This window comes from Neofelis nebulosa, chromosome 4 (assembly GCF_028018385.1).
Source record: "Neofelis nebulosa isolate mNeoNeb1 chromosome 4, mNeoNeb1.pri, whole genome shotgun sequence".
Lineage (NCBI taxonomy): Eukaryota > Metazoa > Chordata > Mammalia > Carnivora > Felidae > Neofelis > Neofelis nebulosa.
In genome coordinates, this window is record NC_080785.1 from 92,401,363 (window position 1) to 92,425,065 (window position 23,703).

At 34.5% G+C, this 23,703-nt stretch overlaps 1 protein-coding gene across 3 annotated transcripts in view; it reads right to left on the reverse strand.

Moving 5' to 3' along the window:
* COG5 (component of oligomeric golgi complex 5) overlaps positions 1–23,703 on the reverse strand; it is a 336,271-nt gene that overhangs the window by 108,048 nt on the left and 204,520 nt on the right. For all 3 annotated transcript variants that reach the window (XM_058728763.1, XM_058728764.1, XM_058728762.1), the window contains exon 11: positions 4,397–4,478. In XM_058728763.1, the coding sequence (XP_058584746.1) occupies positions 4,397–4,478 (82 nt within the window). The remainder of the gene's footprint in view (positions 1–4,396; positions 4,479–23,703) is intronic.

Here is a 23,703-nt window from a genome sequence, read left to right on the forward strand (position 1 = left end):
CAATCAGATCCAGAAGCAACAGAGATGAATGAATTAACAGATAAGAACATTTCCTTTGTAGCTCAACCTCTACTCTTAATATCTAATGTGATTTATCGGAATAAAGTTTACCTTACACCATTTCTACCAAAAATACATTAAATCAACCAATAATAAACAATATTGGAAGGTGCAATTGGTTGAAGGTTTGAAATCTGTCCAAGTATGCTAAAGGCTATTTTCTTTGATAAATTCCAGTCACTGAGAGAAGAAATATTCAAAATAGAAACTGAATTTATGCACTACAGAAATAAAATACTGACTATAACAACTCTAAGACTTCAAAACATTTTTAGGTGACTAAGTACACTTTTAATAAATGCCAAAAAACATACCTTGCAACAGCTTTTTACATTTTTTTCTTTGATTTTACCTAAAAACTGAGGTTTTCATGAATTTTGTAATTATGCTTACCTATTTTGTAGGTGTATTTATACCTTTGCATTTTCTTACTGCTATATTAGTAAATGTATTCCATTAAACATAAGCAGCTTATAATGTGAAAAGTTAAATATTAAAGAAAACTTCATGGTGATAATTGTTTTCATAAAAACCCACTACTTTCATACATGGTATGAGAAACTATTGAAAGGCTACATTTACATAATAATACATCTGATTATTTGAAAAAACCACCTCCTAAAATAATTCATAAATTTTAAAATTCAAACAAACATGTCAGCCTCAAAATGCTCATTTAGTAGGTAAACTTAACAATTACTGAATCAAAGGTATAGATATATAGATGCTTCTTCACTATTCTTAACTGTTCTGTGTTTGGAAAGATAATAAGGTGGCAGGCAGCTAAAATACTGCTTATGGAGAAATATGCAGCATAAACACTCAAATTAGAAAAGGAAGGTTTGAATCAATAATCTAAACTTAACCTTAATAAACAAGAAAATGAGAAAATCAAATCCAAAGCAAAGCCAATATAAATAGTAAAAACAAGAGCAGAAATCAGTGAAAGTGAAAGTAGAAAACAGAAAAATCAATGAAACCGAATGTTGGTTTCTGAGAAGATAAATAAAATCAATAAACCTCTAGATGTAATTATTAGGAAAAAAAGAAGAAACTAATGGTATCAGGGATGAGGTATTGAACATCACATCAGATTGCACATACATTCAAAGGGTAATAAAGAAGCGTTATATGCAACTTTATGCCAATAAATTCGAAAATTTCAATGAACTGGAAAAGTTCTCTGAAAAGACATAAACTACCAAAGCTTACCCAAGAAGAAATAAATGGAATAATCCCTTATCTAAGAAAGAAGTTGAATTTGTACTTAAAACCTTCCTACAAAGAAAATTCCAGACCCAGATGACTTCCTTGGTAAATTCTACCAAACATTTAAAGAAGAAATAATGCCAATTTTACATAAACTGCTTGATAAAACTCAAGAGGATGAAATACTTCTTAATTTGTTCTCTGAGGTTAGCATTACCCTGATACCCACACTAGAAAAAGACATTAAGAAAACTAAGGATCAATATTAAACACACCCAAATACTTACACTTATTTTTATCAAATTGTATTTCTATATTCTAATAATGAACAGTTGAAAGTAAGATTTTAAAAACACAATTTACAATAGCATCAAAATGTATGAAATAGTACTACGTTTAAGAAAAGATGTGCTAGGGGCGCCTGGGTGGCGCAGTCGGTTAAGCGTCCGACTTCAGCCAGGTCACGATCTCGCGGTCCGTGAGTTCGAGCCCCGCGTCAGGCTCTGGGCTGATGGCTCGGAGCCTGGAGCCTGTTTCCGATTCTGTGTCTCCCTCTCTCTCTGCCCCTCCCCCGTTCATGCTCTGTCTCTCTCTGTCCCAAAAATAAATAAAAAATGTTGAAAAAAAAATTTAAAAAGAAAAGATGTGCTAGACAAGCACACTAAAAACTATATAGCATTGATAAAGAGAAAATATAAAAGACCTAGATCAGTGGGAAGATAGATCACACTCATGGATCAAAAGACATGAATTCATCACAAAATGATCTGTAGATTCATTATGTAATCCTACTCAAAATCTCAGGAAACATTTTTATAGAAACAACAGCTTGATTCTGAAATATATATAAAAATGCAAAGGGCCTAGAGTAAAAAAAATTACTTTGATAAATTAGATAAAATAGAAAAAATTACACATTAGTGATTACAAACACAGATATACCAAAAAAAAAAAAAAAAAAAAAAAAAGGAAAAAACAGACTCCAGAAATAGTCTTACACATATATAACCACGTGATTTTTCTGCAAGAGTGCCAGGTCAGTCAGTAGGCAGAATATGATCTTCCCGATCTATATTCAAAGAAATACCCTTTACCCTTATCTCATACCATATGCAAAAAATTAACTTCAAAAGAACTTAGTAAACCTTCCAGACAAAAATACAGGGGCAAGTATTTCTGGTCTTGGGTTAGACAAAGATTTCTTAAGTCAAGAAATAAAACAAAACAAAACAAAAACCCCAGAAATTATAAAAGAAAAATGGGTAAGTTGGACTTTATCAAAATTAACTTTTATCATGTGGAAGACACTGTTAAGAAAATGAAAAGGCAAATCACAAAGGAAATATATTTGCAAAACATACATCTGAGAAAGGACTTTGAATCTAGAATATATAAAGCTCTCTTAATACTTAGTAAGAGAATAAGCAATAACTAAAAAATAAAAATCCAACAATTTTTTTAAAAGCCAATAATTTTGACAAACACGTGAGCAAAGAAGCTATACAGATACCTAATGAGCATGTGAAAATATGGTCATCATTAAGTCTTTAAGCTAGTGGAAGTTAAAACCACAATGAAAATCCACTATACATTCACAAGTATGACCAATATAAAAAATGACTGATAATATCATGGATTGATAAGGATATAGAGCAACTGGAATTACCAAACATTGTTGATGGGAATGTAAAATGGTACATCCATACTGGAAAATAGCTTAGCAGTCATTTACAAAGTTAAACATATACTTATAAAATGATCAGACAATTACACTCATATATTTACCCAAGAAAGAAGACATAGGTCTACAAAAACCTTCTACGTGAACAATAGCAGTAGCTTTATTCATAATAACCCCAAACTGCAACAATCTAGTTGTCTCCCAATTGGGGAATGGATAAACAAATAGTTCTATAATATATATACTGTAATATTAATTAGCAATAAAAGGGACTATTGATATGTACAACAACATGGATGAATCTTACAATAATTATGCTGATATGAAAGAACATAGCCTATATGATACTAGTTTTACAAAAGTCTAGGAAAAGCTTTTACTGACAGACAGCTGATCATCAGTTGCCAGGAGCCAAGAGGTGGGAGTTAGGTGATTACAAAAGTACATGAGGGAAACTTGTGGGGTGATGGAGTGTTTCGTATCTTAATTGTCGTGGTGGGTAAAAGGATAGAAACGACTGTCAAAATACATAGAATTTTCTTACAATTGGTGACTTTTACTGTATATAAGTTATATCTCAAAAAAGTTGACCGAAATAGATACCTAACACAGGGAGACACACAGCATTCTCTGAATAGTGTAATTTGTAAAAGTAAAGGGAGTCAATCAGTCCTAAATACACGCTTTGCGTAAGTTCTATTTGGGCACACACGAATGAAGACCTCCCCTGTGGTGACTGCCTTGCCGCATAGTTCCTCAGAAACAGAAGTAGAGAAGCAAAGTAGTGTGGTTTATTCAACTCTGGCTTGCCGGTGACTAAACAATGTTAACATCTACTAGGTACTTTCATAACATTTGTAAATAAAAATTTACACAGAAACTCCAAAACCCTTTTTACATTCAGTGATTAGGCAGTGCCATTATTTCATGATCAAAAAATATAAATAAATAAATAAATAAATAAATAAATAAATAAATAAATAACAAATTTTGGGGATCATGTTTGAATAACCAACTTTAAATTCATGATGAAGGTATTTCATCTGTTCACTCATCAAATCCTCATTTTTAATAATAAAATAACTATGAAGTCTTAGCATTTTGGTATCTTTTAGTTAGAAAATAATTCTATAAGCATCAAATAAATTCTTCAACATTAATTGCTTTATACCCTTTACACGGGAAAACTTCAGAGTTCCTCTTTGTTTGAATTATGGAGAATTCACTCATTCTTCTGGAGACTTTTAATCCACATACTAATTATAAAAAATATTAAGAAATTAACTTATTGCTTATAAATCTGAATATATGGCTAGCATAAGAAATGACAATTAGTCAATGAGTTTTACAAACATGTTTTATAAACCAATAAAGCAAAACTTCTAGACATTAAATTTTGAAGTGGAAAATGCTGAAATGAAATTGTACAATAAATAGCATACTTACAATCTGTTGCCACACGAAACTGAGAAGAAAGTGCTTGAGTAACTGAATTCCAAAAAGTGTACAAAATTTCAGATTGTCCATCCTGTGACCCAAAAAAAGGGATGTATTCATTAATTATTAAAAATTGTAATGGAGCGGGGCCTGGGTGGTTCAGTCAGTTAAGCATCTGACTCTTGGTTTCACTCAGGTCATGATCTCACGGTCCGTGAGTTCGAGCCCCACAGGGGGCTCTGTGCTGACAGCATGGAGCCTGCCTGGGATTCTCTCTCTCCCTCTCTCTCTGCCCCTCCTCTGCTCTCTCTGTCTCTCAAAATAAATAAACTTAAAAAATATTGTAATGGAGAAGAAGATATGACATTAAACATTTATTCCAAATGTATTTTTTATTCCAAATGTATTTAAGTGGAATTTTCTAAACCATCTAACTATCAAACAATGGCATTAGTAGGTAACTAAACAGGAACATATATCTGACTCAAATCATGTCTCATGTTCAAGTTGTGAGCCATCATCCTTCTCTGCTACTTACTGGCTATATGAGCCTGGGCAAGTTTCATCATTCTGAGCCTCCTTCTAGCTGCTGCCAAACGGTGATGACAACAGTACCTACATTTCATTGCAGTATTATTATAATAAGGGTTAAAAAAGTTTATAAAAGTAAAGTGTTTGGACAGTCCCTGACATATAATAAGCCCACAATGAATTTAGTTATTTATTATTACAATTATATTACCATCTTCCTTATAGATATAGAAGATAACTGTGTGACCATAACAAAATGATGAAGAAAGCAAGCTTAGACCAGGAATGGCCCCCCACCCCAGAAAAGGATTCACCAATTACAAGAGAGTACTGCCTAAAGTATAGATAGATAGTTAAAGAAGTTTTTTTAAGTCACGGGAATTACTACTACTCCGCACAATACTTCACTCAACTTCGAATAAATGTTTTAGAAAGTAATTACTAAAAAGAGAAACATTAGTTCAAGTATAATTTGTTAAAATGAGACAAAGTACTTTAATACTCTTAAAACAGATCACACTTCTAGAAATTTCGCCAAGTACTTTTAAGGTATTTCTATAGGTGTGGTGTATGATATCAAGTTGCCAATATTCTAATTCCGAAGTACAAAAATGCAATTCATATGGTTAGCCCTAATAACAAAAATAAAATATACCTAATATTCAAATATGTCCTACAAAATGAGAAAACTCTTTAATTCTATTTTAGTTTTGTACTTGCAACAAATACAATTCCAGTTTGCAAAGATATAAACTTAAAAAAAGTGGGGCGCCTGGGTGGCGCAGTCAGTTAAGCGTCCGACTTCAGCCAGGTCACGATCTCGCGGTCCGTGAGTTCGAGCCCCGCGTCAGGCTCTGGGCTGATGGCTCAGAGCCTGGAGCCTGTTTCCGATTCTGTGTCTCCCTCTCTCTCTGTCCCTCCCCCGTTCATGCTCTGTCTCTCTCTGTCCCAAAAATAAATAAACGTTGAAAAAAAAAAAATTTAAACTTAAAAAAAGTTACCAAATGAAAAGTACCGATTTCTCACTTTTGTACCTACATACATTTTGGTGTTCAACATTGGTTTCTTTTTTAATGTGAATTTGCTTTGAATTCAACTGTGTACTGTGTATCATAAAAAAAGCAAACCAACTAATTGTTCATTTCTTACATAATGATCAGAAAATATATTCAGATTCCTAAGATTTTATGTAATATGCATATTATGTAGTATGTGTATCGTATATTATGCACTTTAAATGTTTTTATATAAAAAACTTTTATAACACAAGACATAAACAGAATGAAGGACATAGGCATGTGATCATCTCAACTGATGCACACTAAAACATGTGACAAAATTCAATAGACTTTCATGATAAAAATCACTAAAAAACCTAGGAACAGAAAATTACCTCAACATAATAAAGGCCATATATGAAAAGCCCAGACAGAACAGCAAAATGGTGAAAAACTGAAAGCTTTTCCTCTAAAGAAAACCTGATGATTATAGATCTACTTCTACACACATATACGTACCCCTAGGAAAGAAAATTTAGGTCAATCTTACTTAAGAATACAAATACAAGGGGTGCCTGGGTGGGTCAGTCAGTTAAGCATCCGACTTCGGCTCAGGTCATGATCTCACAGTTTATGAGTTCGAGCCCCGTTTTGGGCTCTGTGCTGACAGCTCATAGCCAAGAGCCTCCTTTGGATTCTGTGTCTCCCTCTCTCTCTGCTCCTCCCTTACTCATACTCTGCCTCTCTCTCAAATAAACATTAAAAAAAATTTTTTTTAAATACAAATATGAAATTCTCAGATATGAAAGCAAATTGATTTCAATAGATTACTAAAACAATTATTTGAATTATCTAAATAAGTGGATTGAGGTCTGCAATGCATCATTTAATATTAGGAAATCTATTAATAGCTCAATGTCTCTAATAAGGAAATCTACAGAATAATTTAGCTAAGTGAATTCAAGGCAATTAATACCCTTTAATTTGTTAAAATACTTAATACCCAGTCCTTATTTTTTAAAAATTCATAGAAAACAATACATAAAATTGTGGTAAAAAACAGATTTACTCTTAACTGTTTTTAAGTGTAGAGCAGTAATAACTGCATCTAGAACTTTTTCATTTTGCCAAACTGAAATGCTATACCGGTTGAATTCCCCTTTCCTCTCTACCCCCAGCCCCTAGCAACCAACAATCGACTTTAATTTTCTAAGCATGTAACTACTTTAGTATACCTCATATTAAGTGGAATCATGGGTCTTTTATGATTGTTTTATTTACATAATGTCCTCAAGTTTTATCCATGTTGTAGCATGTGACAGGGCTTCCTTCTTTTTTAAGGCTGAATAATATTCGTGTGAGTGTGTGAGTGTGTGTGTGTGTGTGTGACAGAGATTCTCTTTATTCATCCGTGGATGGACACTAAGATTGCTTCTATCACTTGGCTATTATGAATAAGGCTGCAATGAACACAGGTGAGCAGATACCTCTTCAAGATCCTGTTTTCAGTTTTTCTGGATATACATTTTCAGAAGTCAGATTGCTAGATCATATGGTAATTCTATTTTTAAATTTCTGAGGAACTTTCCGTACTATTTTTCTCAGCAGCTGTACCATTTTACATTTCCATCAATGGTGCACAGGGGTTCCAATTTCTCCACATCCTCATTAATACTGTTTTCTAATGAGTACAATATGATATCTCATTATTTTGATTTGCATTTCCTGATGATCAGTGATGCAGAACATCTTTTTATATGCTTGTTGGCTATTTGTATGCAATCTTTGGAGAATGTCTATTCAAGTCCTTCACACATTTTTTAAACAGAGTTTTGTTGTTGTGCAGTTGTGCGAATTCTTTATATGTTCTGGACATCAATCCCTTATCTGATATATGGCTTACAAGTATTTTCTCCTATTCTGGATGTTGCATTTTCACTCTGTTGATTGTTTCCTTTGTCACACAAGTTTTGAAGTGTGATATAGTCCCACTGGTCTATTTTTGCTTTTGCTGCCTGTGATTTGGGTGTCTTATGCACAAAATCATTGCCAAATCCAATTTTACGAAGCTTCCCCCCTATGTTTTCTTTCAGGGGTTTTATTTAGGTTTTACATTTAGGACTTTAATTCATTTTGAATTAATTTTTGTATATGGTCAAAGGTCAAGGTCCCATTTTTTTTCTTTTGCACATGGATATCCAGTTTTTCTCAGCATGGTTTGTTGAAGAGACTAGTAATGGAAAATCTGTGTGACCCTTTTATTCTGTATTCCACTGTTTGTTTTGTTTTTACCTGAAGTTAATACTGTCACTATTGCTTTCACTTGAGAAATGTTTCTCAATTTGTTTTTATTCTATGCTGTTAGCTTTTGATGTGGCTCTTATAAATAACATGTATTTTATTGTTAAATATAATTTTTGTTTTTTAGTAAGAAAATATAAACCAAGTATGTTTACCTAATAGGTTGTTCTTGCTTTTATCATTTCATTTTATGCTTTCTTTGTATTTCCTTTGTTTTCTGTATTTGTTCTGTGGATTATTTTTGCTTGCTTTTATCTCCCCTAGACTTCTCTTGCATTTCTTTCAGATATGTTGTCATTGCTACAATTAGCCATAAATTCCTTTGAGAGAAATAATCTTAGAATTATTGAAATCGATTTCTAGAAAGAGCAGAACATTTTCAAGGCTTTAGAGAATTGTAAAATAAACAAGAAAATTCTAACTCCTTGACACAGCCTTTTTGTCTGTTTTACCACTGCAATTTCGGCACTGAGAATGTCACCCAGACATAAAAGACACACAATAAATATTTACTGAAAGAGGGATATTGAAATATTTATTTAAAGTCTCATAAGAAGGCTATCTTAGTCCCTTTCCAGAGAGAAAACAAAAGCTCAATAAGATATGGTGACCTGCTTACAATGAAACAGAAAGTAACAGAACCGAGATTTGATCTAAGGTCTGTTTGATACATTAAAAGTATTATTCTCCCTTAACTTGACTTACAAAGCCATTATGCCTTGGGTTTTCTCAGCCTATTTCTTGTTTCACACCACTGAGGTCAAAGATTCAACCATACTCAAATTCTTTCAGGTTCTTGAAGGCTCTTTTTCAGTCTCTCTTAGTTATCACCTTTTAAAACCTGCACCTTCTTCAGAATTCAGTTTAGGTATCTCATCTCTTGGTTCCCCTAGGTTTGACACACTCTGTTATAAACTTCTATAGCATCCCATATTCCCCATCATAAGAGATTTCACTATGTAAGTAAAGGAACAGAGTAGTGATTAAGAAGAGGAACTCTGGAGCCAGAATAATGAGGTTAAAATCGTGACTCTAACACTGACTGTGACTGTGGATAAGTTACTTAATTTCTCTATACGTCAGTATCCTCATCTACAAAATGGAAACCCATTTCATACATTTATCATGAAGATTAAATGGGTTAATTATGATGAAGTGCTTAAAATAGTCCCTGGCATAGTAGGCATTATATGAATACCTGTAAATATTGCTAACTCTATTTGTAACACATAATCAAAATAACTAATATGTCTCTTTAGTATCTCCAGTGACTGCCACATAATAGTATCTACTATTGTTGTGGTGGTTAATTTTATGAGTCACCTTGACTGGCTACTGGGTACCCTAGGTACTTGGTCAACATAATTCTGGTTGTCTTTCAGGGTGTTTCTGGATGAGTTTAACAGTTGAATGCGTAGACTCAGTGAATGCCCTCTCTAATGTGGGTGGGCCTCATCCAAACAGTTGAAGGCCTGAGGAGATGAGAAAAGGCTAAGACAGAATTCCTTCTGTCTTTCTTCAAGGTGGAATATCAGTTTTTTTTTTTTTTTTCTTTTTTCCTGCTTTATGACTCAAACTGAAAGAGTGGCTCTTCCTGGGTCTTGAGCCTGCAGACCTTTGGGCCAGAACTATACTATTGGCTCTCCTCAGTCTTAAGCCTTTGGATTCAGAGTGTACCTACACCATCAGTTCTCCTGGGTCTTCAGCTTACTGACTGAGATGTTAGGACTTACCAGCCTCCAAAATGGTGTTAGTCATGTCTTTATAATGAAATCTTTCTCTTTCTGTGTGTGTTTGAGTGTGTCAGTGTGAGTGAGTGAGTGTGTGTGTGTGTGTGTGTGTGTGTGTGTGTATCTCTTATTGATTCTGTTTCCCTGGACAACACTTACACGACTGTTGGGGAAAAAAAAAAATCAATCAATTAATCAGTCAATTCTTAGGACTTGTCATACTAAAACTACAGTCAGTTACCAAAGATGTATACTAAAAAGCATTAGCAATTGTTGGAACAATAAAGGACAAGAAAAGTGCTTTAAAAAGATGAAAGAAGATGAGGTGGATTCAGAAGAATGGGAAAATTGTAGGAGATAATAATGAAAATGTAGGTTTGAGGATAGGATATTACAACAAAGAGATTTGTATATATGTGTATATATACTTCTGTATATGTATGTGATGTACATATATACACATATATTATACAATTCTGCCAAAATATAAAGAGATGTTAATTTTATTTATCAAAGAATTATCAACAATTTTATTGTCAAAGCCACAATATATTAAAAATATAACTACCTGCAAAAAATAGGAAAATATAAAGATACATAAAAAATCATTTTATTGGGGAGTCTGGTTGGCTCAGTCAGTTAAACGTCTGACTTGGGCTCAGGTCATGATCTCACGGTTCGTGGGTTCAAGCCCTGTTCTGGGCTCTGTGCTGACAGCTCAGAGACTGGAACCTGCTTCCAATTCTGTCTCTCCCTCTCTCTCTGCCCCTCCCCCACTTGTAGTCTGCCTCTCTCTCTTTCAAAAATAAACATTAAAAAATTTTTTAAAATCATTTTATTTACACTTTCAAATCGAATTAGCATGTTACATAATTGCTCCTAAGTATGTTGAAACAAAATTAATTCTACTAGATTGCAATAATTCAACTAGACTGCCACTGAAAGGTATTTGATATTAATCTATTTACAACCTACATCCAATACCATCTTACTTTTTTCGTCCATTTGGGCTGCTGTAACAAAAATACCATAAATGGGGTGACTTACAAACACCACAAATGTTTTTCTCACAGTTCTAGAGGCGGGAAGTCCAAGACCAAAGTCCTGGCAGATTTGGTGTCAGAGTGAAGACCTTGTTCCTTACAAATGGCTATGTTTTCACTGTAACCTGACATGGTAGAAGAGAGGAGCTAACTCTCTGGGGTTTCTTTTACTATGAAGGCTCTATCTACCCTCATGACCTAATCACCCCCTAAAGGCACCCCCTGCTAAGAGAATCACCAGAGGGGTAGGATTTCAAATATGACTTTTAGGGGTACACAAACATTCAGACCATAGCACTTTCATTAATTTTAATGCAATCATGTTATCAGATCAATTTTGGGAAATGTCTGCAACTTAAAACAACTCTTGGCCTATTTCTTAGTTATAAATAGAAATAATATTACAATTCTCAAATTTCAAAAAGAATGACAGATCTTTGGCTGAGACCAATAAGCTGAAAATAAAACAAAATTCAGATGTATTTTAAACACATAAATAATAAAAGGGTGCCTGGCCATCTCAGTCAATGATGCATGCGACTCTTAATCTCAGGTTCATGACTTCAAGCCCCATGATGGGCATGGAACCTACTTAAAAAAAATTAAATATATATATATATATATATAATATATATTAATAATATATATAATATTATATTATTATTATATTATATATATTATACATTATATATAATATATGTAATATAATATTATATATATACCAAAAATATATAAAATATATATATATAAATATATATAAAAATATATAAAAATACCAAAAATATATATTATATATCATAATTATATATATACACACACACACACATATATAATATACAGGAATTCTAAAATATTTATGCTTGGATGAATCTGTTATTTATAATTACAGCTTGGTCTTTGACTGCTTTTGTCATTAATTTTGACCTCATTAAATAAATATACAGAGAGAAACTCAGAATGACAATACTTGAACAAAACTGATTTCAAAGCAGATATTATTCACTTTATCTTTATAACATGGAACCTACCATGGATTTTCTTGCTAAAATGTATTTGATAGAATCTTATTGCACACAGTTATAAGGTCTAAACCTTCAAACAAATGTTCTCGCATTAGTTGTAGTAAAAGGGTATGGGCTCTTGATTTATACCAAGGTATGCCATTTATTGGCTCTGTAACCTTGGGCAGGTCCTTCATCTTTCTGAGCTTATAAGCTATGTAAGCAACAGGCAAAATAACAATTTATAGAATTTACTTTAATGAAGAGTCAGGATATCTTGGACTAGACTCCAAGGAAGATTGGAATTCACCATACAGATGGCAAGAAGAGATGAGAAGAGAGCATTCCAGAAAGAAGGATGCACAGAGCATAAAGATGTGAAAAGAATTTTTTCTGAAGATTTAAAAATTGTTAAGTAATCTCTATACCCAGGATGGGGCTCAAACTCACAACCGCGAGATCAAGAGTCCCATGCTCTTCCAACTGAGCCAGCCAGGCACCCCAGGAAAAGCATCCTCTATTCTCTGAATGCATTTGGAGCATTCAGGATAAATGGAAGTGGTAAGGAAGATAAGAATCAGATCAAGAAGTGTCTTAATTTATCATATAGATACCAGTGAAATATTTAAGGATTTTAATGAGAGCATACCATGATTAAACTTGTGTTTTAGGTAAATCACTCTGATAATAATGAACAGTATGTGGGATGGTGGCAAGCCTGCAGGGAAGATCAGTTATGAATTTGCTGAAAAAATACAGGTGAAAAGGAGTTTACCATGGCAGCAGGAAAAGTGATGGGGCTTGATGAGCAATCAAATATATTTATGAAGGACTAGAACTAGATATATTTCTAGAGGACTAGGAAGATGGGAGATTGATCAAACAAAATGGAATTTTAGAAGGGGCAGCAGGTGAGCAAAGAAAGATTAGCTCATTTAGATTTCTGCTTCTAGAACCTGTGGAGCATCCAAGTGAAGACTATGTAAGCTAGTAAAAAATCTCTTGCTTAAGAACAAGATCTAAGCTGAGGAAATAGACTTAGGTGTTATCAGCATTTGGAGGTTGTAGAAACTGTTAGCATGTGTGAGCTTTTCTACTGATTGCAGGTAGCATAGAAGGAAAAAATGTTGAGGACAGGACCCAGAAGAACAATATTATTTGAAGGCTGGCAGAACAAATAATCCAGAATGGAGAGAAAAGAGTAGGTGCATACAGTTACCAAAAAAAAAAAAAAAAAAAAGACTGGTCACAAGTTAGTAATTGCTGAAGCTGGATGATTTGCCAGTCACTGTCCTGTACTTTGGCTCTCTACTTTGGTGTATGCTTGAAATTTTACAAATAAAACATTTCAAAAGGAGGGGTAGGTGCAGGAAGAAGAGTCAGTGAAGGATTCTGAAGAGATACAGTATCTGTGAAGGAGGAAAGCATTAAGCAGAAGAAGCAGTTATTACCTTGGAGGAGTGAACTGAGAAGAAGGATTGAGTAGTTGGGTCACCAGAATGAATTTAGGAAGAACTGTTTGAATGCAGAAGCTTGATTTCAGTGTTTGTTTGTTTTATTTTTATTAAAAAAATTTTTATGCTTATTTATTTTTGGGAGAGAGACAGAGCAGGGGGAGGGGCAGAGAAAGAGGGAGACACAGAATCAGAAATAGGTTCCAGGCTCTGAGCTGTTAGCACAGAGCCCAATGAGGGGCTCGAACTCACGAACCGGAAGATCATGACCTGAGCTGAAGTCGGAAGCTTAACCAACTGAGCCACCCAGGTGCCCCTTGATTTCAGTGGGTTTGAGCGAAACGGAAATAAGAAAGTAGACACATAAAGTAGCTTACTAAACCCAGGCATGAAAGGAAAAAAAAAATACTTAGATGGAGATACAGAACGAAGGATTTCATTTTAATTTTGGTTTTAAATGATAGGGCCTTGGGGCGCCTGGGTGGCGCAGTCGGTTAAGCGTCCGACTTCAGCCAGGTCACGATCTCGCGGTCCGTGAGTTCGAGCCCCGCGTCAGGCTCTGGGCTGATGGCTCGGAGCCTGGAGCCTGTTTCCGATTCTGTGTCTCCCTCTCTCTCTGCCCCTCCCCCGTTCATGCTCTGTCTCTCTCTGTCCCAAAAATAAATAAAAAACGTTGAAAAAAAAAATTAAAAAAAAAAATGATAGGGCCTTGAGGAAGTAGCCAAGAAAGGCTGCCATGGGAGAAGTCAAGAGAATGTTCTAGAAGAGGGTAAGATGTAGAATATAAAACAAAAGTTGAGAGATAAGTCTGAGGAAAAAAAAAGATACAATCCAACTCAATCTTTGAGACAAAAACAGAGTGATGATCAGTGCACATGCAGAGTTCACAAGTTGGTGTGCTTACTGAGAGAAAGTCAGAAGGAAGCAGAGGGCATTAAGATCAAAAAAGAAGAGAAAGTAAAAGATTTAGCAAAAATTCTGAGCCAGAGATCTCTGTAGAGTGATCATGTTGTGAATAAGAAAACCTACAGACTTGATCAAAGAAACCAAATATATATGAAGTTTAAATTAGTTCTTAATCATCTTCTGGATTCAAAGCATCTTCTGGATTTGGTGAAGCAAATACAAGGCAAAGAAAAAAAAATTCTTCTACTGGAAAATAGCCTTCAGGGAGAAATATTTACTGCGTCGATTAGGAAAGACAGACACAAATTCAACAGGGACTTCAAGATGAACACCACACAGCAAAATGAGAAAGCCTACACAAACAAAACAATTTCAGTTGAAGTCAAAATGTTGGCTTTTATATGCACATTGTTCAGAGAAAAAGAACAATATTTTTGGTACAATCTTTTTGTTTTTACAAATAGGGGATTAGACTAAAGTAGTAGTGGGAGACAGTGAAAAGTAGTCAGATTTCAGATACCTTTTGAAGACGAACAGATAGGACCTGACATAAAATATACAGTTAAACAGAAAGACTATATACAAAACGTTAACAGAGATGATCTCTGGGTGAAAGGATTAAGTATGGTGACTTCTTCATTCTTTTTAATGTTTTGGAGGGGTAATTAGATAATCTGACTCATTCTCAACAGAAGAATAAATTCTTGGTGTAAAATATTCAATACTGAAATACATACAGCAAAAAATTGCAAGTTCCTCTTCAAACTCAAATCCCACACTCTGCCCTAGAGAGTATCACTAAACTACAGTGAAAAAGGGTTTTAAAAGCCCTTTCTATACAGTTTATTGCAGTATTTCTCAACTTTTTTTCTTTATCATCCTCCAAGGAGAAGGCTAAATAACTGCATACAAATATATAATGCATATATTATGCTTATATAAGTATAATGTACTTATTAAATTAAATTTAATTTAGTTACTCACTAATAAGAGAAATTAAATACTAAGGAATAAGATTTTGTAGGGCAGGGTTGAACTCTAGAGGCCACAAGCCATTATAGTATCTAAGGTTTTTTTGTGCCTCCCCATTCCCCATATAACAAAACAAAACAAAACAAAACAAAACAAAACAAAACAAAATAAAACAGAACTATTTCTTCCTCTTGGGATCAATATTGCCCTCATTGAGAACGCATAGTTTACTGGCATTTAAAATTTCAAATATATCTACTATGAATCGTCCTTTCCTTAAAACTGGTCCCTTGGTTTCTGCTGCCATATTCTCTTTGGTTTCATCTAAGATACTCCTTATTGCCTCCTCTGTTACTGTGTTTCCCAAATTCACTGAATGGAAAATATTTTTTGATATGTACTGGAAAATATGTTTCCTTATTTAAAATTACACCAGTACTACAGTATTAAGATATACATGATATAAAATATATGAAACCGTTTAAAGGATAAGATCTTTTAAACGCATGGGTAGAAATTATAACTATATTTTTCCATGTTGCACTGCTTATACCACTTAGGAAAATAGGGTTCTATATGAATTTTATAAGGTGAATTTTCTTTGGACTCTGGTCTAGGTACAGGTCTTTTCTCTCTGTAGCCATTTTCATCCATTACCATGGCTTTGACTGCCATGTATGAGCTGATGTCTCTCAAATTTATGTCTCTAGCCCAGGTCTCTCTTCTGAGCTTCAGTTCCACATATAAATTGCCTACCTGACATCTTCATTTGGATATCACATGAACACCTGAATACAGAGCTCATCATCTTTCCTCTTAAATATGCTTCTCAGTTTATGCTCCTAAATGAAATCACTCCTATCTCTCAGAACCCTTGTCAAACCAGAATGTTTGGTGTCATCTTACCATTTCTAATCTATTACTAAGATGTACCGGTTTTATCACCTAAATAATTCTCAAGTCAGCCCATTTCTCTCCATCTTCACCACCATCAACATTAATCATTGTTACAGGCTGAATTATTTCTCCATAAAATTCTTATGCTGGAGTCCTAAGCATCCCATACCTCAGAATGTGACCATACTGGGAGACAATGCATTTAAAGAATTAAGTTAAATGGGGTCATTAGGATGGACCCTCATCCAATACAACTGGTATCTTTATAAGAAGAGGATATCTGAACACAGGAAGACACAGAAGGAAGACGATCTGAAGACACAGGAAAAGGATGGCCATTTATATGCCAAAATGAGAGGCCTGGAACAAAAAGAGGTCCTTCCCCAAAGGCTCTCAGATGGAACCAACTCTGCCAAACATCACGATATCAGACTTCTAGCCCCCAGGTGTGAGAAAACCAATTTTTGTTGTTGTTGTTGTTAAGCCATTCAGTTTGTGGAACTTTATTACAGCGGTCCTAGGAAACTAATACAACCCTCATTATATCCTTCTGAATTCGGGCAACAGGCCACCTTTCACTAGAGTTGGCTCCCTCTAATCTATACCCCACGGTGCAATTAAGATCAAAATTAAAAACCATATATGAGGGGCACCTGGGTGACCCAGTTGGGTAAGCATCCGATTTTGGCTCAAGTTATGACCTCATGGTTCATGAGTTTGAGGCCCATGTCAGGCTCTGCACTGACCCTGCATAACCTGCTTGGGATTCCCTCCCCCTCCTTTCCTCCCTCCCCCCCACCATTCCCTGCTCACACTCTCTCTTTCAAAATAAATAAATTTCTAAAAATCTGTAAAAAAATTTAAAAACCTACAAGTATGAATCATGTCACTTGGGCTTAAAATAAAAGTTTAAAATCTGTAAAATAGCACATAAATCTCTTCTAGGCACTCTAACCACATTATGAAATGCTCTTCCCCCTCCAGCTATACTGGACTTCTATCGATTCCTGAAAACTATGTTTCATTCTTTTTGCATACTTCTCCCTTTCACTGAGCCAACTTACCAGTAACATCTAAGCTTTTTAAAATTCATTTAAGGAGACCACATTACGTATTTTCATAGACCCTGAAAGTCTTTTTGTAAGCTATCACAAAACCATAAATGATCATTTATACAATTGTTTGCTTAATGTGTATTTCGCTAACTAGTACCTGATTCTATTCTGTTCATTCTAATAAACAGAATCCTATCCGATCCCTAACACAGTACCTGGAATATGGAATATGGCAGGTATTCAGTAACAATTTAACAAAGAACTTAGACATACTCCATTTTCCTAATATTCTGAAATATTTTACTATAATCTTAACAAAAAGTAATTGTTTGCTAATAAATGTATGCTGTGCTGACACAACTATTTAAAGAGCTACTAAAAACTTCCATTTCATTTCTTCTTCACTTTGAGGAAATAATGAGATTCCATAAAAGATATATATGTTCCTATAGTTAAAGGGCTCCTCTCAATGCAAAAATTTGTTTTCACAGAAATATAATCTAAAATAAATAACTGAAAACTTTTCAGACTCTACCAAAAAACAATTTCATTAGATCTTTTAAAATCAGGTCTCTTTAAAAGTTTTATTATAAAGTTTATTATGTCTTAGACAAATTATACTGTAAGAAAATATATATTTTACTATGGACTTCAGTTGTGGTGTTATTTATGTATCCTTCCCTCCCCCAAAATGTAAACAAATGCCTAAATTCTTTTATAGTCACTTAAATTAGTACCAATATGACTATGAATATCCAAACATTCACATTCATTTTTTTCTCACAGACATGTACATATACACAAAAGCATGCATCTTAACAATATACTTAAACACGGATTAATACTGAAATTCAGATCCTTAAAGATCTTTAGTGTCTGTTGTTAAATAAAAGAGAGAAATATAAATTAAAGTGAAATAATATAATGCTTGCCTTAAAATATCAGATTAACATGCCATGGTTAAATCCTCTCTAGTCAACAGAAATAGTAAATTAAGTAATGTACTATATGAAATTACTTTTCAAGTATCTAGCTCTTATTTTCTATTTCTTTCCCATCTTTGTATCTACTAAAGATTAAGGCAATATTTGCCTATTTCCTTCTTCCAAAAGCAGAAAAGCAAGAATAGAAAAACTCATGCCAGTGTTATTTTTAAAAACCAAGAGATTCAGTGACATCAAATGGTAGAATAGGAAGACTCATCTCTTCCTCACCCACAAAAACACTGACTTAATAGCAATATATGGTCCAAAAGTCCTCTACTAGTTAAGAAGTACAGTACCAAAAACCAGTTAAGAAGTCACAGTACCACACATGAGATCAAAGCCAAGAACAGAAGCCTTGAAATGGCACAAAAAGTCATTTTGTTTCAATCATGCCAGTTCTTCTCTGAAGCTAACACAGCTCAGAACTGGGAGGAAAATTCCATCTTGCAGCTTCTCCCTTGAGAGGCAAGAGAAAAGTGGAATGTACATGACCCTGTATGTATAACACCCTGAAGAGTCCATTAAAAAAAAACCCAACTATTAATGGTTCAATATCCATAAATCAATCATTATGATACATCACAATAATAAAAGAAAGGATAAGAACCACATGATCCTCTCAGTAGATGCAAAGAAAGCATCTGACAAAATACAGCATCCTTTCTTGATGAAAACCCTCAAGAAAGTAGGGATAGAAGGATCATACCTCAAGATCATAAAAGCCATATATGAAAGACCCACTGCCAAGATCATCCTCAATGGGGAAAATCTGAGAGCTTTCCCCCTAAGGTCAAGAACAAAACAAGGATGTCCACTCTCACCACTATTATTTAACACAGTGTTGGAAGTCCTAGCCTCAGCAACCAGACAACACAAAGAAATAAAACACATGCAAACTGGCATGGAAGTCAAACTCTCACTCTTCACAGATGACATGATACTCTATGTGGAAAACCCAAAAAAAAATGCCACCAAAAAACTACTAGAACTGATACATGAATTCAGCAAAGTTGCAGGATATAAAATCAATGTACAGAAATTGGTTACATTTCTTTACACCAGTAATGAAGCAGCAGAAAGAGAAATCAAAGAACTGATCCCATTTACAGCTGCACCCAAAACTATAAAATACCTAGGAATAAACCTAACCAAAGAAGTGAAAAATCTATACACTGAAAACTATAGAAAGCTTATGAAAGACATTGAAGAAGACACAGAAAAAAAGGAAAAACATTCCATGCTCATGGATTGGAAGAATATTGTTAAAACGTCAATACTGCCCAAAGCAATCTACATATTCAATGCAATCCTTATCAAAAAACACCAGCATTCTTCACAGAGCTAGAATAAACATTCCTAAAATGTGAATGAAACCAGAAAAGACCCTGAACAGTCAAAGCAATCCTGAAAAAGAAAACCAAAGCTGGAGGCATCACAATTCTGGACGTCAAGCTGTATTACAAAGCCGTAATCATCAAGACAGTATGGTACTGGCACAAGAACAGTCACATAGATAAACGGGACAGAACAGAGAACCCAGAAATGGACCCACAAACATATGGTCAACTAATCTTTGACAAAGCAGGAAAGAATATCTAACAGAAAAAAGTCTCTTCAGCAAATGGTGCTGGGAAAACTGGACAGTGACATGCAGAAAAATGAAACTGGACCACTTTCTTAGACCATACACAAAAATACACTAAAAATGGATGAAAGACCTAAATGTGAGAAAGGAAGCCATCAAAATCTTAGAGGAGAAAACAGGCAACAACCTCTTTAACCTGGGCCAGGTCAAAGAGGCAAGGGAAACAAAAGTAAAAATCAACTACTGGGACCTCATCAAGATAAAAAGCTTCTGCACTGCAAAGGAATCACCAACAAAACTAAAAGGCAACCGACAGAATGAGAGAAGATACTTGCAAGTGACATATGGGATAAAGGGTTAGTATCCAAAATCTATAAAGAACTTATCAAATTAAACACCCAAAAAACAAATAATCCATTGAAGAAATGGGCAAAAGACATGAAAAGACACTTTTCCAAAGAAGACATCCACATGGCTAACAGACACCATGGAAAGATGCTCAACATCACCCATCATCAGGGAAATACAAATCAAAACTGCAATGAGAGACCACCTCACACCTGTCAGAATGGCTAAAATTAACAGCTCGGGCAACAACAGATATTGGCGAGGATATGAAGAAAGAGGAACTCTTTTGCACTGCTGGTGGGAATGCAAACTGGTGCAGGCCCTATAGAAAACAGTATGGAGATTTCTCAAAAAATTAAAAATAGAACTACCCTATGACCCAGCAACTGTACTAGTAGGTATTTATCCAAAAGATAAATATTGAAGGATCACAGGCATCATAATGTTTATACCAGCACTTTAACAATAGCCCAAGTATGGAAAGAGCCCAAATGTCCATTGACTGATGAATGAATAAAGATGTGGTGTGTGTGTACACACACACACACACACACACACACACACACACACACTGGAATATTACTTGGCAATCAAAAAAAATGAAATTTTGCCATTTGCAACAACATGGATAGAACTAGAGTCTGTTACACTAAGTGAAATAAGTCAGTCAGAGAAAAACAAGTGCCATATGACCTCACTCATACGTGGAATTTAAGATACAAAACAGATGAACATAAAGCAAGGGAAGCAAAAATAATATAAAAAGAGGGAGGGAGACAAACCATAAGAAACTCTTAAATACAGAGAACAAACTGAGGGTTGCTGGAGGGGTTCTGGGTGGGGGGAAGGGCTAAATGGACAAGGAGCATTAAGGAGGCCACTTGCTGGGATGAGCACTGGGTGTTATATGTAAGTCATAAATCACTAAATTCTATTCCTGAAATCATTATTACCCTATATGTTAACTTAGATATAAATTAAATATATATATATGTATATATATATATACATATATATATATATATATATATGTGTATATATATATAGTAATTTTTTTCAAAAGGTAATAACAAAACCTGCCAAAAGAAATCATCAAAGTTGCAGAATACAGAACCAACACACAAATACCAGGTACATTTCTACACACTAACAATAAACAACCTGAAGAGGAGATCATGATGGTAATCCCACTTAAAATAGCACCAAAAAAAGAGTAAAATACTTAGGACAAACTTAACCATGGAGGGGAAACAGTGCTGAAAGAAATTAAAGATGACACAAATAAGCAGAAAGTTATCTGGTGTTCCTGGATTAGAGGACTTAATACTGTTAAAACGTCCATACTACCCAAGCAACCTACAGCTTCAATGCAATCACTATCAAAATCCCAAAGAAATTTTTTGCAGAAATGGAAAAAAAACATTTAAAATTCATAAGGAATCTCAAGGGATCCCAAATAGCCCAAACAATCTTTAGAAAGAAAAACAGAACTGGAGGTCTCAGACTTCTTGACTTCAAAACATATTACAAAGTTAGAGCAATCAAAACCAATATGATACTAGCACAAAGACAAACATACAAATAAGTGGAACAGAATAGACAGCCCAGAAATAAATCTTCATCTACACAGTTGTACGATCTCTGACAAGGGAGATCAATGGGGAAAGGATGGTTTCTTAAACCAATGATGTTGAAAAAACTGGATATCCATATGCAAAAGAAAGAAACTGGACCATTTCCTTACACCATATATAAAAATTCAAAACGAAGTAAAGCCCTAAATATAAGACCTAAAGTTACAAAACTTGTAAAAGAAAACATAGGGGGAAAGCTTCATATTATTGGATTTGGTAGACATAACATCAAAATTACAGTCATCAGCAGCAAAACTACGCAGATGGAACTACGTTAAACTTCCAAACTTCTGTGTGACAAAGCAAATAATCAACAGAAAGAAAAGGCAACATACAGAATGGAGAAAATACTTTCTGGCCATATTATCTAATAAGAGATTAAAAACCAACTGGTCCAGTTGGTAAAGCAAGCAACCCTAGATCTTGGGGTTGAGATGTGAAGCTCCACATTAGGCACAGTTTACTTAAAAAAACCAAAACACTCCTACAACAACAAAAAACAAATAACTCTATTAAAACAAAATGTGTAAAGAACTTGACTAGACATTTCAACAAAGAAGATAATATAGTCAACAAGCATATGAAAAGATCAATATCACTAATCATTAGGAAATGGGAAGTGCAAATTAAACATAATGAGTTGTTACCTCATACCTGTTAGGATGGCCATGATCAAAACAAAGAAAATAGTGGCACTTGGGTGGCTCAGTTGGTTAAGTGTCCAACTTCAGCTCAAGTCATGACCTTGAGTTTGTGAGTTCAAGCCCTGCATGGAGTTGTGTGCTGACAGCTCAGAGCCTGAAGCCTGCTTTGTATTCTGTGTCTCCCTCTCTCTCTGCCTCTCCCCCACTCTCATTCTCTCTATCTCAAAAATAAATTAATAATAAATAAAAATAAATAAAAAACCAAAGAAGATAATAACTGTTGATGAGGGTGTGGAGGAACTGGAGCCCTCATGCACTATTGATGGGAATGTAAGATGGACCAGTCACTATGAAAAATACTATGGACTTTCCTTAAAAAATTAAAAATTATTGTATGTCACATCTTAACTAATTGGATTGCTAAAAAGAAAATAACTACATTTCATTTCAGCATCAGACTGCTATTTGAACAAGGTGCCTGATACATTCAGGCATTTAGCATTTCTTTTTGTAAAAGAATACAGGAGTATACATTATGCATAACTAAAGTAGTCCTGCATAGTTACTTGAGAGAACTGTTAACATCTTTCATTTGCACTTAAGTAGTTTTAATACCTAAAAATCCCTAATGCAAACTAATATTGCTATACAGAGTTGTGAGGAAGTAAAAGGAAAAAACGAATCGGTTGCTGGTTAGTGAAGCCTATTACTCTGACAGAAAGTTCAGTTCTTCTATAGGAATCTCAGTATCAATTTTGCTCACCAAAAACAAACCTATTATGGATGTCTTTCCTTGGATGGGAAGAATCAATACTGTCAAAATGTCAATACTACCCAAAGCAATCTACACATTCAGTGCAATCCCAATCAAAATTGCACCAGCATTCTTCTCAAAGTTAGAACAAACAATCCTAAAATTTCTACGGAATTACAAAAGACCCTGAATAGCTCAAGTAATATTGAAAAAGAAAACCAAAGTGGGAAGCATCACAACCCAGACTTTAGCTTCCATTACAAAGCTGTAGTCATCAAGACAGTATATTATTGGCACAAAAACAGACACATGAACCAATGGAATAGAATACAGAACCCAGAATTGGACCCACAAACGTATGGCCAACTAATCTCTGACAAAGCAGGAAAAAGCATCCAATGGAAAAAAGACAGTCTCTATAAGCAAATGGTGCTGGGACAGCAACATGCAGAAGTTTGAAACTAGACCACTTTCTTA